At 48.3% G+C, this 15,390-nt stretch overlaps 2 protein-coding genes across 2 annotated transcripts; both read right to left on the bottom strand.

The window, feature by feature from the left end:
• Positions 1–1,579: 1,579 nt before the first annotated feature.
• On the bottom strand, positions 1,580–5,411 carry LOC136500419 (zinc finger C2H2 protein ECU02_0310-like). Its single transcript, XM_066495762.1, has 3 exons — positions 5,119–5,411; positions 2,636–2,698; positions 1,580–2,122 (listed from the first exon to the last, which is right to left on the bottom strand). Exons 1-3 carry the CDS (start codon positions 5,325–5,327, stop codon positions 2,020–2,022), a joined length of 375 nt encoding a protein of 124 aa, XP_066351859.1. The 5' UTR covers positions 5,328–5,411; the 3' UTR covers positions 1,580–2,019.
• Positions 5,412–10,499: 5,088 nt separating this feature from the next.
• LOC136500012 (exocyst complex component EXO84B-like) lies at positions 10,500–14,590 on the bottom strand. The gene is made up of 5 exons (XM_066495462.1): positions 14,381–14,590; positions 14,130–14,227; positions 13,892–14,018; positions 12,022–12,960; positions 10,500–11,939 (listed from the first exon to the last, which is right to left on the bottom strand). Exons 1-5 carry the CDS (start codon positions 14,588–14,590, stop codon positions 10,500–10,502), a joined length of 2,814 nt encoding a protein of 937 aa, XP_066351559.1.
• Positions 14,591–15,390: the final 800 nt, after the last annotated feature.

Genomic DNA, 15,390 nt, shown 5'->3' with positions numbered 1-15,390 from the left:
ATTATAAGCCAGATACGAGCGACTAAGCCGAAACGAACAAGCTGAAAGTCATTGTATTCATAGAATTTATTCTATCGTAGAAAAACATTTTCCATCAATCACTTCTCCTAGAGAATTAGCTTTTACATAGAATCTAGAGCAAGAGAAACTCTACCAAATTGTAGGCCCTAAGGGCACTCCCAATGCAGAAACCACTATAGTTTCTATGGGCATTAATTGTACTGCCACCTAAGCATTTTGCTGATGTGGCAAGATAGTTATTGAAGAGAGAGAACAAAAATCATAGAAACCGGGTCTAAGTTAGAAACCATGTCTATACGAGAACCAAGACACGAAGGGATGTGATTGGTAGCGAATGGAGAGAGAGTGTATGTGATTGGATAAAAAGTTGTTCTGTAGAAACTATCCATTGGACCCATGGTTTCTATACATAGTGTCTATAAAAATTAATAGGTATAGAAACTATACGTAGTTTCTAGCATTGGGACTGCCCTAAGTCTCCTGTGAGATTGAGGTTGAGGTGTATAAATGCATTCCATAGGAGTTGTGCCAAGTGCATTTCTTTGTTCCATATGGCATTTGCTGGTCTCCTAGAATTTCGCTGGGCTTTCTTGGTAGCAACACCACCCACCCCCTAACAGACAGACAGACAACCTTGGTAGTGAGAGAATCGAGAGCGATCTGGATCTGGAGTTCCATCAGCACCAGCAAGTTCTGGGCCATGCCCCATGCAGCAGCACAAGCCGTAAAACCAGAGGCAAGCAACCTTTTGAATTCATTGCCACATCAACTAGCAGCAGCAGCAGTACAGGGAAGCAGAGATTAGATTGGATCAGAGTGTCAGACATACACAAAGGACCTTGCCAAGCCACCGGCGCATGTGTTATGTGTGCCGTGTGCGCGTCTGAACTCTCAAGAGCAGACGCAACCAATGGCAGATGGATGTATCTTATCATTAGCGCAGACACACATAGGCCTTGATGCCATCCAAATTCAAAAAAGTTTTTTCATTCTCTCTCCATCACATTAATTTTTAGCCGCTTGCATAGAGTATTAAATGTAGGTAAAAAAAATAACTAATTACACAGTTTAGTTGGAAATTACGAGATGAATCTTTTGAGCCTAGTTGGTCTACGATTGGACAATATTTGCCAAATAAAACGAAAGTGGTACTATTCATCGGGTTCACTTTTTTTTTGCAAAGTGAACGAGGCCATAGCCAGCCATTGCTTGCTTGAGATCAAAGAAACTGCATCATAATTTGTACTGAACGCTTCTTCTTTCCAGAGCAGAGCAGAGGAGGGATTTGGCTACCTACCTAGCTGTACATGTGTTCAGTCATTTCCATCCATTACTACGATGTGCTCACTCGTGCCGACGTGCCGTGCTGTGCATGGTCCCGTCCTGCTGGAGGACATCCTTCGAAGAGCTTGACAGACAAGGATGGCGTTTGCCCGGTACAGAATGATAGATCCAAAATGAAATGAGCACAACACAGCCCAAGGAATCTCTCCTCTCTACGGAAAATAGACAATTATGGGCCCTGCCATCAGCATCAGCAGCCAAAACCAGAGTCACGGAGAGCACAAGCAGAATCATGTAATAATGTAATATACATACAGATCTAGGAAATCTTCACAAAGAATGGAAGCTGACAAGTGCTGCTGTCCTGGCCGCCTCTAGCGCGAACCCTACCAGTGACATTTGGTAGCTTGTGTTCATCGAACCAGACAGGCTGTAAAACCAACTCTAGTGTTTCATAGTCCTAGCAGACAACGCACAATCTGAGGCCAAATGATACGAGACATCATCATCACTAGTATGGGTCGGTAAATGATTTCATGATACAGACATTGACCCATGACACCTCTCTAAAACAACTCCCCTCCTGATCAAGCCCCACTTCAAAAGTCTTGTGCACAATAAAAACCATCTACTAACTCTGCTATTACTGAGCAAAGCAGCGTCAGATGTACGACAGCAACAAAAACACGGAACAAGTACTAACAAGAGGTTCCTTCACATGGACATAAGCTTCAGGCCATTGTCAGGCTTTCCCATTCCAGCAGCAAGTTCAGCATCAAGTTGCGTGTGTGGGGCTGGCCCAGACATTACCCTGACCCTACAATCATCCAAAGCTTGTGATTAGACAAAGCACACGCCACAGCAGACAGAATCATGCTGCTCACGTGTACCAGAACATGTCCTACATCAGATTTTTCACATGTTCCGCCAACGGGAAAGATCATACTGGTAATGTAGTATATCTGCTTTCAACCTTCAGTTACTATCACAGGACCAACACTAATTTAGCTATGGTATCATATCAAACCACACAATAAGGTCCCTCCAAGTTTTATCATCTGTTCTACTCTAGATAACAGGTCAACTGCAGAGAGCTGTATTACAGTATTCTAACCATCTGAATTCATTGGTCCTAGCAATATCAACCAACCGGTTCTTTTTTCTTCAATTGAAATTGAGAATGACCATGTAACAAGCATAGTAAGTGCAGGTCATCACATGTTTTGCCAATTGGTAGCATAAATCAAATGTGTTCAGGGAAGATTTTCTTCAACATTATCTCTGAATGATGAGTACAGCAATATTACTTAGAGCAAACAGAATGAATCACCTTTTCTTGTGGCGCTTTGAGCGGTAGTGGTCATCCTTCACGCTTTCACTTGCAAAGTAGCGACTGCAGCCAAAGCCAATACCAGATATATATGATTATCAGTAGAAGATTAGACTATAGATAGCACAATTACAAGATAAGTGCAGTTCATCACAAGCATGGTAACGCCAGCAATCACACCTTAAATTGTAGCCACATTTTACTAAAGGGCAGACCCAGTGCCGGAGGCTCCCACATGAGTGGGGTCTGGGGAAGGGAAAAACCGAGGCAAGCCTCCCCCCGCAAAATCTGCGGAGAGGCTGCTTCGAACCCGCGACCTGGTGACTCAGTGAGACAGCTCTCACCACTGCACCAGGCCTGCCCTTCTGTAGCCACATTTTACTAATCCCTCTAAATCAATTCAAGGCATCTACTATCAGTTAAATTCCAGGCAGCATCAAACCACCTAAACATCACCCAAAGTTCACCATTTTACTCTAAACTGGACAACTCAACTGAAACACACAGTTTATTAATATCAGCACAAAAGTTGGCAGCAGCTTACAAATTGTGCACGTACATACAACTAATTCATCAAATGAACCAACCCTAGCTCACTGAAATAGCCCTACTGTTTGGATAAGACAATACAAGAGTGTTCAGGAACAGCTAGTATGATCTTCTTCTATCTTTTTCTGTATATATATACCACTAAAAAGAATGAAACGGACCCATCTACCACAGGCGCGGTGAAGCCCCTGTGGCTGCGATAAAAAAAGGGTTATTTGGATCTACGCCATTATAATTCAACTTTGGTGATATGCCATTATAATTCAGCTATTCTGAAACTTGCCATTACAATTCTTCTTCTACCTGATACTTGCCATTTTCTACGTCTTTCGGGTGTCTGGGCCCACTGTCAGGCCGTATACGTGTACACATCTTCCGTATGGACCAAAACACCCCCGGCTGCTTCTCTCCCTCCACTCACTGACGTGTGGGCCCCACACGTCAGATTCTCCTTCACACACCGGCCACTCCTCCCTCTCCCTCCAACCACATCGGTGCTCCTCCTCGCTCCCACACCATGGCGGTGCCCTTCCTCCCTCAAACCACGGCGGCACCCCTCCTCCCTTTCACTCCCACCAAGGCGGCGCGGCTTGACCATGGTAGTGAGCACGGCCCGTCTCGCCCGGCGGCGCGCGTGGGGGCGCGGATCCGGCCGCCGCCTCCTCCCTGGCGGCAGATCCGGCCCCCTCCTCCCCGGCGGTGGAACCGGCCGCCACCTCCTCCTCGGCGGCGGATCTGCCCCCCCCCCCCCCTCCTACCCGACAATGGAACCGGCCGCCACCTCCTCCACGGTGGTGGATCCGGCCCGCTCCACCTCCCCGGCGGCGGAACCAGCCCCAACCTCCTCCCCAGCGGTGGATCCGGCCCCCACCTCGTCCCCGGCGGTGGATCCGGCCCCCACCTCGTCCCCGGCGGCGGATCTGGCCCCCACCTCGTCCACGGCGGCGGATCCGGCCCCCACCTCGTCTCCGGTGGTGGATCCGGCCCCCACCTCGTCCCCGGCGGTGGATCCGGCCCCCAACTAAGGGAAGGTGAAACAGTATGAAAAGTTTAGAAATAAGGGGGGAGAAAAGAGGAGTGAAAGAGAGACTTCAAGGAGGGTTTAGCAGATTTATGAGGGGGTTTACCCCCAAATAGAGAATTGGATATTGTGAAGCATATCAAAGAAAGAAATCACAGTCCATCCTCAATGTAAATATCAAATGGTCGGCTCTCGCAGACATCCCCATCAACAAGAAGCTCTACAGATTCAAATATGCCGGCTTTATAGTCGGTACAGCAGGAACAGTTCTCAGTTTCTACATACCGTTATAGTAGATGTTTACATCATAGATACAAAACTTATTCAATTTTGTGCCACAGGAAAATCACAAATAAAAGTTATCCCGTCCATTCTTTGATGAAGTAAACCAAATTGATGATCCTAGAATGGGTGCATGAAAATTCCCAGTTGCCTAATTCCAGTGCTGAATCCCATTGCATATTTTCTTTTGTGTCCAGGAAGGGAAACAAAAAAATAATAATTGTTGGCAAATGAGGATGATGAAATAGCAAGAGATTGGAATATGTGCTATGACCTATGAGCATTCAGTATTTTAAGATCATTTTACATGATAGTACGATAAGGTTTACATCATGCATACATGGAAATTCAAATTAGTTTGCAAACATAAACATGATTTATCATTCACTAGAGTCCATCTGGTCTAGATTAGTCGTTCTTTTACCACGAATGAATTATAGCACATGCTCCACCAATGCTCAATTAGGAACCATGATAAACACAAGCGTTGCTTGAATGTGTTCATTGAGAAATATATATGGCATGGATTTTTTGCCCGTAGCAACGTACGGGCACATACCTAGCAGAGGATACGAAATAGCAGAACGGTGGAAGGAAGGGACAGGAAGGAGAGGAGAGGGGGACATCATACTCGCAGTAGAGGCAGTAGAACTGTCCCATGCCTGGGAGGTCCTCATCGACGGGGAGCTCCTTGGCTTCAGCGTCCTTGCCCTGGTCGGCCAGCTTGACGAGCTCGTCGTAGACGGCATCGTCGGCCTTGAGGAGGAACTTGCCGCGGCGAGCCGTCTTGTGCGAGAGGCGGCGCTTCTTGACCTTGCGGTGCGGGCACTTGCCTCCCATCTCGACGAAGAGCGGCGGCGGCGGCGGCGGCTAGGGTTTTCGTTTGGTAGCCGAACTGCGTAGTGGAGAAGAGAAGAACAGAGGATGCAATGCAAGGAGTAGAAGAGGGAGGACGACGGGCGGGCCAAGCAAGGAAAATCTCAATTCGTTATGTAGCCCATTGGGCCAGATGCGACTGCCCAAGGCTAAGCAGCAAAAGAAGCCCAATCGTTCATTTTGGATGTACTAGCAGCCTGTTATTGTTGCATTTCATCATTTCCTTATTTTTTGCAGTAATATCTCAGGTATATTACAGGCAAAGAAAGATTTTGTCCTATTTGTTTCCCCATATATTTTCAACATAAAAAACGAGATCTAGGATAGGAGGGAGATAAAGCAGGCCTTTCTGGTAAACAAATCTGCGTGGCATCACGGCATCAACTACTCACTCCAATATCATTCCATCAAGTTAGTAAGGAACACTAGAGGAACTGAGAAAGCAAGGGCAGCTGAGCGTGTAAAAAACGCTCATGATCAGTAAGTACATTCAGATCTGTGTTCACCATTCACCAATAAAAAGCAACACCATTACATATGCGACCAACGCAGTCGCGAGTTCATCCCACCATCACATTACAACACTGCTCAACCGTGCAAAGCATCCAACCAACAAGAACATTCTGCCATGAACTTATATACCACAGAAGTTAACAGGTTCTTTATTCTTCTTATATACATAATGTACCAGGTCAGGTTCTTACATGATCACAGCTGACAATACAACACCACTAGAGCTGCAACACGAGGACAATGAGATGGATGCCTGGTGCTTCCCTGCCTCCTTGGTAGGTAGGTTCATATACAACCCCCAACTGAGAATGGATAAAATGAACATGCCTCAGCGACCGTCTATGTCGATTGTTATAATTCAGTGTTCACAAGACACAAAAACAGCCCTAGTTACGTAAATGGAAGTAAATGCTGATACAATACAACAGGTGTTCATGGAAAAACCAGAGCAAGTGGATTGAAATAAGGACAGGGTGGAGCGATCCACGGATCTCCAATAGTTCAACTTAATGAATTATATAAACAGAAATGAGGTAATAATTTGTCTGATTAGTTCTTTGAGTTGAACTAGAGGAGAACTGCGGATACCCATTGGAGCAACCATCCCCATCCCTTAGATTTAAACAAGCACAAAGTAATCCATGGATGATGAGACCTGGATCATGAGTCACCGCACTTGTACCGTACAGTATTGCTGGTGTTCATCCATCATATACAAGTGTTCCGAAGGCAAGTTAAAGCGCCATACCAAACTATGGCATGGAAGATGAATACAGATAGCTTGTTCATAATCATAGGCTTAGGGGGTGTTTGGTTCGAGCCACTAAACTTTAGTAGCTACTAAACGGTTTAATCACTTTTAGTAACTCTAGAGTTACTAGAGAAGACTAAAGCTCTTTTAGTAGCTTTTAGTCATAGCGTTTGGTTAAAAAGTTACTAAAGTGACTAAAAGCACTAAATTTAGTAGTACTAGACGAACCAAACAGGCCCTTATTCCAAAAAAAACGAATAGTTCACTATCGAGCAAATCATCAATCCCAGCTATGAAGGCGGGGATCGGGAAGACACCTCGCCCAGCATAAGTGTCTGCTAAGGAAATACTGTACTGCTAGGCGCTTCCTCCAGACAATGAACTAGCAACTGAGCAGGTTCCCAATTTGACCATACATACAATTCAACTAGCGCAAAGCTTCAGGTGCTGGACAATTGACTTGTGCGGCTAAAGTAATGCGGTGAAGCTAGATTGCGAATAGAAGACGTGCTACAGTACTGTGCATCGGATCGTGAATCCTTATCCTAGATCCAATTCCAAGGTACCTGGTGGAAGGGGGCCGGGCGAGCAAAGCAGAGGCGGCGGCAGCAGTCAGTCGAGGTCTTGGTCGTCGAAGTCGTCGGGGAAGGCGTTGAAGAAGTCGGCGTCGGGGGCGGACGGGGGGTGGCGGCCGTCGGCGTCGACCTCCATCATCCTGCTGATGGCGATGCCGACGACCATGCCCACGGAGGAGGAAGGCGCTGCGTCCTCAGAGTCCATCTCCCCCGCCGAGTCGTCACCCCAGTCCACCGCCGGCGAGGTGGAGTTGTTCATCTCGATCCCTTGATGATGGAAACGGGGTGGAACCTACTGGAAGGAGGAAGAGTTTGTAGTCCCTCTAGACCAGTAGTCTACTACAGCAGTGTGTGTGCAGGGCAGTGAGCAAAAGAAACCGGAAAAAAGTCTTACCTCCCTCGATTTGTAGCCAAGTCCATTTTTCGTCTCTGAATACTAAAATCGGGTAAAACACGTCCCTCAATTTTTAAAACCATTCATTTTATCTCCCTAATCCTGTTATAAGCAATTTTAAAGACAATTTTGTATTTTTCTTTTTTATTTATTTTGGCTGAATTTTTAAAAAATCATAGTAAATCACAAAAAAATCATAAAATATAAAATCAAATTTTGTTGGACTCCATATGAGTGGATCTATACAGTAAACATATAATATGGTATGCTTTAGTACAGAGTTTTTGTTGTACCTTTAGATCTATGTTTTTCTGTAATTAAATGAAATAATTCATAGCTGCAGTTTCTATGGTCTAACTGTGAAGAAATTTCGATGGTGGGCTAATTATTATATGCTTAAACTGTAGTAAAAATTTCATATTCATTGGATCATGTATAACTTAGTTATAGATTTTACTTAGTTTTATGCATGTTAAATATAAATAAATCTATAACTAAGCTATACATGATCCAGTGAGTATGAAATTTTTACTACAGTTCAATCATACAATAATTAGCTCATCTTAAAAATTTCATCACAGTTGGACCATAGAACTGCAGCTATGAATTATTCCAATTAATTACAGAAAAACATAGATCTAAATCCACAGTAAAAACTTTGTACTAAAGCATACCATATTATAAGTTCACTATGTAAATCTACTCATGTGGAGTCCAACAAAATTAGACTTTCTATTTTATGATTTACTATGATTTTTTAAAGATTCAGCCAAAATAAATAAAAAAGAAAAAGACAAAACCGCCCTCAAAACTGCTTATAACAGAGCCAGAGAGGTAAGATGAACAGTTTTAAAAGCTGAGGGGGTGTTTTGCCCGGTTTTAGAGTTCATGGAGGAAAAACGGACTTTCGCGAAAGTTGAGGAGGTAACGTAGACTTTTTCCGCTCTGCTTTGCTCATAAAGATGGGCCAATTAGCAATAGCTTAGCCCAGTAACATGTACTGCTCACAGCAACGTCGGCTCGGCCCAGAAGGGAGACATGATGTTTTTTTTTAAAAAAAAAACAAATACTAAATGCGAGGGTGACACAGACACAATAATGTACATGCTCTACATTACAGGGTTAAACTATTTCCTAAAAGGCCAGTGCATGTACATACTCCCTAGTACTTGTGTGGCTCTCTTAAGCTTGACTGTAGATTAGTGTTGCCTGCTGCTTTCGTAAGTCGACGTAACGTACGTCGTACGATATTGAAGTAGGGGTGCAATGCAATCAGGCAGTACGCAAAGGCTGTGTAAACCAAGCGAACGGGGAATGATCGGGACCCAGCAAGCACTGGCTAGAAAAAGAAAGGGATGCAAAAAAGACCAGATGCCTCCCTATAGGAGAGTACATGCATTGCCATGCATACACTGATTAGATTCTCCTCTGAAACTAATGAAGACCAATTTGTATTACAAAGAAGAATGCACTAGCAAAGCTTCTTCTTTTTTTCTTTTCTAAAGCTGCTAGGCTTCGTAGTTGTTAAGTTGTGAAGAAGTTGTTAAGCTGTGGATTAACGCTGCTAGGCTTCGTAGTTTGGGAGGCTTTTTTGTGGCTCAAGTAGTTTACTCTTATTTGTTACTGTGAGACCTCGCTAAATGGGCCAAGTTGGGCCGGTCCGAATTGCTGAGCACTGTAGCTACAAGACTTTAGGCCCCGTTTAGATGCCCCCAAAACCCAAAATTTTTTGCGCAGTACTCGTCACATCGAATCTTGCGGCGCATGCATGGAGTACTAAATGTAGACGAAAAAAAAACTAATTGCACAGTTGGGTGAGAAATCGCGAGACGAAACTTTCGAACCTAATTAGTCCATAATTAGACACTAATCGCCAAATAAAAACGAAAGTGCTACAGCAGCAAAAATCCAAAAAATTTTGGAACTAAACGGGGCCTTAGTCCATACCAGAATCTGAAGGAAAACTGAACCAACTTAAAAGCCTAAGCCTGGGAGGGAATTAACTCTGGATCGATCATTTTGACTTTATCGTGGTGGAATTTTTTAGGTCAAGCTTTGAGGGGTCAACAAATCCTCACTTATTTTCGTTCCACGGGGTGACCCGGTGGGTGGGAAGGACAGTGCCTTCCAGGTTTACAATAAGAGTTTGAGCGACGCTAGATTACATGGTCAACCAATGACTAGCAAAGTTAGTACTCCCTCGATTCACTTTTTTGAAACGGTCGGCAGGAGCTCTGTCGGACTCGTATTGATATACACCCTGTTTGCTTGATGGTTTTCGCCAGACTTATTTAACCAGCCAACAGTGTTTTTCTCCTACAATAAACCAGCACCATTCAACTCAAATCAGCCCAGAAACCAATCAACGAACACGCCGATAGAAGGAACTCCCTTGGTTCACTCAGTGCTAGAATGCATCAAGAAAGTTTCGAACCCAACGAAAAAGTGATGTTACGAATTTCGATGAAATTTTGTTAAAATTGTGAACTATGGTCGAAGAACAGGATCTGGAAGCGTGATACGCTACGTGCGATAGATTTTTGCACTGCAGGATTAAAAAATGAGAACCCCCCTCTATTCGGACGTTCCTGGGTCGAGGATCGATGCTTTCGTACCCGTTTTATGTGATTATGGACGTGATTATGCTTCAATTTAGCTTCAGAATTCAGATGCTTGGGCTTTGAGCCTATCGATCAGTTAGCTGCTTGCTTCTTCATTCCTGCAGAAATTGCTTACCAACCGGATGATGCATCCATGCATCTTAATAAGAAGAAGATTCACTATAAACATCATCGTTAAGAACCATGCATCCTGTGAATAATGCATATAATATTACAGATACATGTCTATGCAGCTATCCACCCTACAAATCTTAGGAGGATTATAGTTCGATTGATGATCAGTTATATATGCCATCTGGGCTTGCTGCTTCTGCTCACTGTCTCCCTCTTTTTCCTGCTCCGGCTAGGAGCATCCTTCCCTGCCGCCATCACAAGAGCTGATGACTGACGCCGCGTCCTGCTGCTCCCACCGCCGCCTGCTTCGCCATCAATAATGTCCTCCCAGCTACTGCTGCTTTGCTCTTCAATCTGCTGCTGTATGGCATCATGGCACATCCCTTCTTCATCCTGTGTCTCGTCACCAACTCGCACATTGCCGTCACCTCCGCCCTGCTCAAGCTCGGGATGATGGCCTGATCGAATATTCGTCCTCTCTTCTCCATCGTCCATTTCTGAATACCCGGGCTTTTGAATCTCTGATGACAAAGCTGCAGGAGGAGGCATTCTTACGCCGTCATCTTCGTCCTCCTCGTCCTCCAGGCTTATGAACTCGTCGCTGGACTTGTTGGTAGCCCCTGTCTCATCCTCGTCCTCATCCTCATCCTCGTCCTCATCCTCGGGTGCTTCCTCTTGGCCTGCTTCTTCGTCACTGATGTTCCTCCTTGCCATCTCATCGGATTCCTCCCCAGCGTCCGCCGCTGCCACGTCTCCATCCCCCATTGCTAGCAGCACCTGCACGGCGTGTTTTGCAGCATCGGCAGCCCAGCCGCCGCCGCCGACCTCATCGACGCCATCCAGTTCGCCACCCGCCACCTTCTCTTGTGCTTTGATAAGCAAGTCCATCGCGCCGCTCCTGATGCTCTCAGAGCAGAAACCACCGAGCCGCGCGAATTCCAGCAGGAAATGAACATCGAGCTGGACCTGGGCGGCGCCATGGACGGCCCACGAGTCCAGGTTGATGGAGAGCCAGCAGATCATCGCCTCCATCAGCTCCCGCAGCAGCTTCTTCATGGTCCCGTCCTCGCCGCTCAAGATGGTGCCGTACACCTCGCTCAGACGCCTCACCCGGAGGAACACCACCTGGAAAGCCACGGAAGGCGTCATCGCGCCCTGCGCCTGCGGCGGCGGTGTTCCGCTTCCGAAGCGGCGGCCCTGCGCTGACGACGACATGGTGTCTCGTATGAACTGCTGGCAGAAGCAGCTCCACACCTGCCCGGCCGCTTCCTTGACCAGCGAGATGAGGCTGTCGACTTCCCTTTGCGCTGACGCCGGAAAATCCGACGTCGGTGGTGATGGTGTCCTGAAGACGCCGGACGCCATGACCGGAAACAGGGACACCAACGTCGTGCAGTTGATTAGCACGGCGAGCTGCCACGTGTACCGCTCGTCACCGGTCGCTTCGTCTTGGAGCTGGAGAGCAGCTGCTTCCTTTCTGGGGATGAGCTCCACGATGGAGTGCATGTACTCCCTGAACAGCTCCGCCACAAGCTGCAAGCCTACTGATGAATCGTTCGTCCCAATCCCAAGACTGTGCAACGGCCACGCTACGTCTTCCACAACCTCCTGTTCATCCAGTCAAATCATCAATTATACACACATATTGTTTGTGAACAACAATACATTATATATAAATATGTAATAGTACCTGTATAAGGGTGACAAATTTCCTTCCGTTGGTTGTGAGCAGGCAGTACTCAGCCTGCGGTGCTCCAGCAGCACCCTGCACGACTCCAGGTGGCATGAGGAACCTGCCGAGCACCCAGGCGTCGGAAGCCACCAACAGCCGGACCACCTCCCTGAGATGCCTGCCATACATGGCGACGGCGTCTCGGACGCAGGGCACGACGAGGCCAACCACGTCTCGCTCGGAGGCGACGACGTCGACGGCCCTCAGCAGGGGGGAGTAGGAGACCGCGCACTCGGCAGCCTCCAGCGCCAGAGCCAAGCTATGGGCGGCAGTAGCGGGCGACGACATGGACCTCACGTACTCGGAGAAGGCGGCGCTCAGGTCCTCCATCTCCTCCCTCGCCCACCGGACGAGCCGAGGGGTGTAGGGAGACGGGTGCCCGTGCAGTGCCACGAAGCTCCTCGACGTCCGCACGATGGAGGAGAAGACCACGCGCGCCAGGTCCTTGATGTAGTTGCCGCCTCCGCCGCCGCTGTTGTGGTGGTGACCTCGCGACGCGCGCAGCTCCTCCACGCCGCGGGCGACGCTCGCGCGGTGCAGCTCGAAGAGCAGGTGGTTCGCCCGCTCCTCGTCGCCGAGCCTGCAGAGGCCGGAGAGCGCCCTGAGGAGCTCGGGCCGCGGCGTCCGCTGGTTCTGCGCCACGGAGACCAGGCTGCCGGCGACCCTCTCCTTCCTGGCGGACAGCGCGCGCACGCTCGACGCGAACGCGATCGCTTCGGCGTCGTCGTCGGCGCCAGCGGCCTGCTGCTGCATCGTCTGCAGCGCTTGGCCTTGCAGCTCCAGGAGCTGGAGGGCCTCGTCCATCCGGTGCTCGGACAGAAGCACGTCCAGTTCCAGCTCCTCGTCGCGTTCGCCTTGATGTTCTGGGAGGAGGATTCCGTCCATGTCGGCGGCCTCCTCCTCCCCGGAACCGGAACTAGATAGTGTTGGAACCGGTGGTGACCACCGAGTTCACGATCTTGGAGCTGGCTTGTAGCCGGCCCGGCTCGTTACGAGCCTGCGCTCCCATAGGTCCCAGGTCCACCGGAGCTACAACATATAAGGCCTTTCGGCCTTACTCAACCCAAAAGACTAGCCTTATAGGTGGGGGCTTCTTCCGCCTTATATGTTGTGCTCCCCCACCATCGCTACATGATGTGGGACTAAACCCCAACAATCTCCCCCTTAGTCACACATCGGGGTGTCCCCGTCATATGTGACGCTCGAGATTTTTTATTGGGTTTAACTTTTCTGACCATGGGTACCGGCTCTGATACCAATTGTTGGAACCGGTGGTGACCACCGAGTTCACGATCTTGGAGCTGGCTTGTAGCCGGCCCGGCTCGTTACGAGCCTGCGCTAGGTCCCAGGTCCACCGAAGCTGACAACATATAAGGCATTTGGGCCTTCTTAACCCAAAAGAATAGCCTTATAGGTGGGGGCTTCTTCCGCCTTATATGTTGTGCTCCCCCACCATCGCTACATGATGTGGGACTAAACCCCAACAATCTCCCCCTTAGTCACACATCGGGGTGCCCCCGCCATATGTGACGCTCGAGATTTTTTATCGGGTTTAGCTTTTTTTTTTACCATGGGCTCGATACCAATTGTTGGAACCGATGGTGACCACCGAGTTCACGTTCTTGGAGCTGGCTTACAGCTGGCCCAGCTCGTTACCACGAGCCTGCGCTCCCACAGGTCCAGGTCCACTGAAGCTGACAACATATAAGGCCTTTGGGCCTTCTCAACCCAAAAGACTAGCCTTATAGGTGGGGGCTTCTTCCGCCTTATATGTTGTGCTCCCCCACCATCGCTACATGATGTGGGACTAAACCCCAACAGGTAGCACCATCGATGACGACGACGATGAGTACAGGCAGTTGGTGCTGAGATGCTGGACCAGCCGCCTGTGTGCCACGACCTGACGCTTCAGGTGATGAACGTCCTTGTCCAGATCACCAGCTTCTTGGAACATCCTGGGCCGCCGTCGATCAAGATAGATATGATAACGAATTAATTAGCAGGTCATGCTCGTATGTATGATGCGGTGTTCTTGGAACGAAGGAGGGTTCCATTTATGTATGTACCTAATGAAGGAGAGGTAGCTGAGATAAACATTAGCGCTGAAGTCTTGCTCCGAGGCCTTCTTGATTTCGAGGAGCTCAGAGCACAGGTGTTGTATGCCCTGGAGCAGTAACGGAAACATACAGTCAGAAACCCTTGAACTCGTGCGGCCGTGTACATGCCAATTGTCAAGGAACTCTGAATAGATTCGAACATCGGAGTAGAGCATGCATGTAGGCAACAACCATTAGCTCGGAGTCGGAACGGTACTAACCTTTGCAGTCATGGATTGGACTCCCAGGTGCAGGCGGCGGCCGTCCTCCTCCTCCTCCTCCTCCTCTTCTTCCTCCTCGTCATCGTCCTCCTCCTCCGGATCCGTGGCGGTGTCGGTGTCAGGTGGTGCTGTCCCGCTGCCGTTGTCATGGATGTAATCGTCGTAGCCCTTGGCCGCTCCGATGCCGCGGCGGTGCCTCAGAGACGCCATGATTATGATAGATAGATGCCTTAGCTTAGCTTGGTGGACACCGCTGCAGAGCGAGCGGGGCTGCAGTGCGTTCAGCACCGCAGCACATATACTCCAACTCCTATATATGAGCTAGCTAGTCGATGAGATCATATATGTTGATGACAGCTTGCGTTCCTTGGCCTGCTTGAACTCGTTCATGGCGTTGCGCGAGCATCCCTATGAAGACGACGACTCTGACAGAGACTACCGCTGCCGGCAGCCGGCCATTGTATATCAGTGTGTGTGTACACACACACATACGGAGTATAGTACGTACTCCTGCAGCCACATGGTATGACGACGACATGCACGCCCGTCCATGCATCTCGAAAACCTAATGGCCTAATGGGCTATGGCTAGATAGCTTTTTAGCTTGCCGGTCGGATCTTGTTACGCGGTGGAAATACTATATGCAGTGAGTGCAATATGTTTGCACAATATATGTTGTCGTCTTGTCGATGGATACAAATGAACTGCAACAGAGGTCAGAGCCAATATTTTAACTCTGGCGGTGCCCATGCTTCTCCAAATGTGTTCCTTCACCTTCACCCCAGTGCAAGGCCCAACTGCCCAAGCTTTCCGACTCCGTGTCTCCGTTGATGGATCCCTGGAACTTTGAAGACCACCTTGTAGTATAGGTAGAGGACGTGGCAACTAGACTTGGTTCGTACGTACCCAGTCCACACCAGGCTATCATGTGTTTTTTTGTTCTTGGCTGAAGCTGAGTGCGCTATTCGTTGCCAAAAGGCCATGTACTATATTCACAGTTTGCCGGAACG

The sequence above is a fragment of the Miscanthus floridulus genome, chromosome 13 (assembly GCF_019320115.1).
Source record: "Miscanthus floridulus cultivar M001 chromosome 13, ASM1932011v1, whole genome shotgun sequence".
Lineage (NCBI taxonomy): Eukaryota > Viridiplantae > Streptophyta > Magnoliopsida > Poales > Poaceae > Miscanthus > Miscanthus floridulus.
Note: the sequence above shows the minus strand (reverse complement) of the source record. Positions and strands in the feature narration are given on the sequence as shown.

Coding starts and splice junctions, on each gene's coding strand:
- LOC136500419 (XM_066495762.1), bottom strand. CDS start 5,327: ATGGGAGGCAAGTGCCCGCACCGCAAGGTCAAGAAGCGCCGCCTCTCG. Junction 2,699..5,118: donor TTCTACTGCCTCTACTGCGA/GTATGATGTCCC, acceptor CTTTGGCTGCAG/TCGCTACTTTGCAAGTGAAA. Junction 2,123..2,635: donor TCAAAGCGCCACAAGAAAAG/GTGATTCATTCT, acceptor GGATGATTGTAG/GGTCAGGGTAATGTCTGGGC.
- LOC136500012 (XM_066495462.1), bottom strand. CDS start 14,590: ATGGCGTCTCTGAGGCACCGCCGCGGCATCGGAGCGGCCAAGGGCTAC. Junction 14,228..14,380: donor TCCAATCCATGACTGCAAAG/GTTAGTACCGTT, acceptor TTACTGCTCCAG/GGCATACAACACCTGTGCTC. Junction 12,961..13,891: donor CATCGTCGTCGTCATCGATG/GTGCTACCTGTT, acceptor TCCGGGGAGGAG/GAGGCCGCCGACATGGACGG.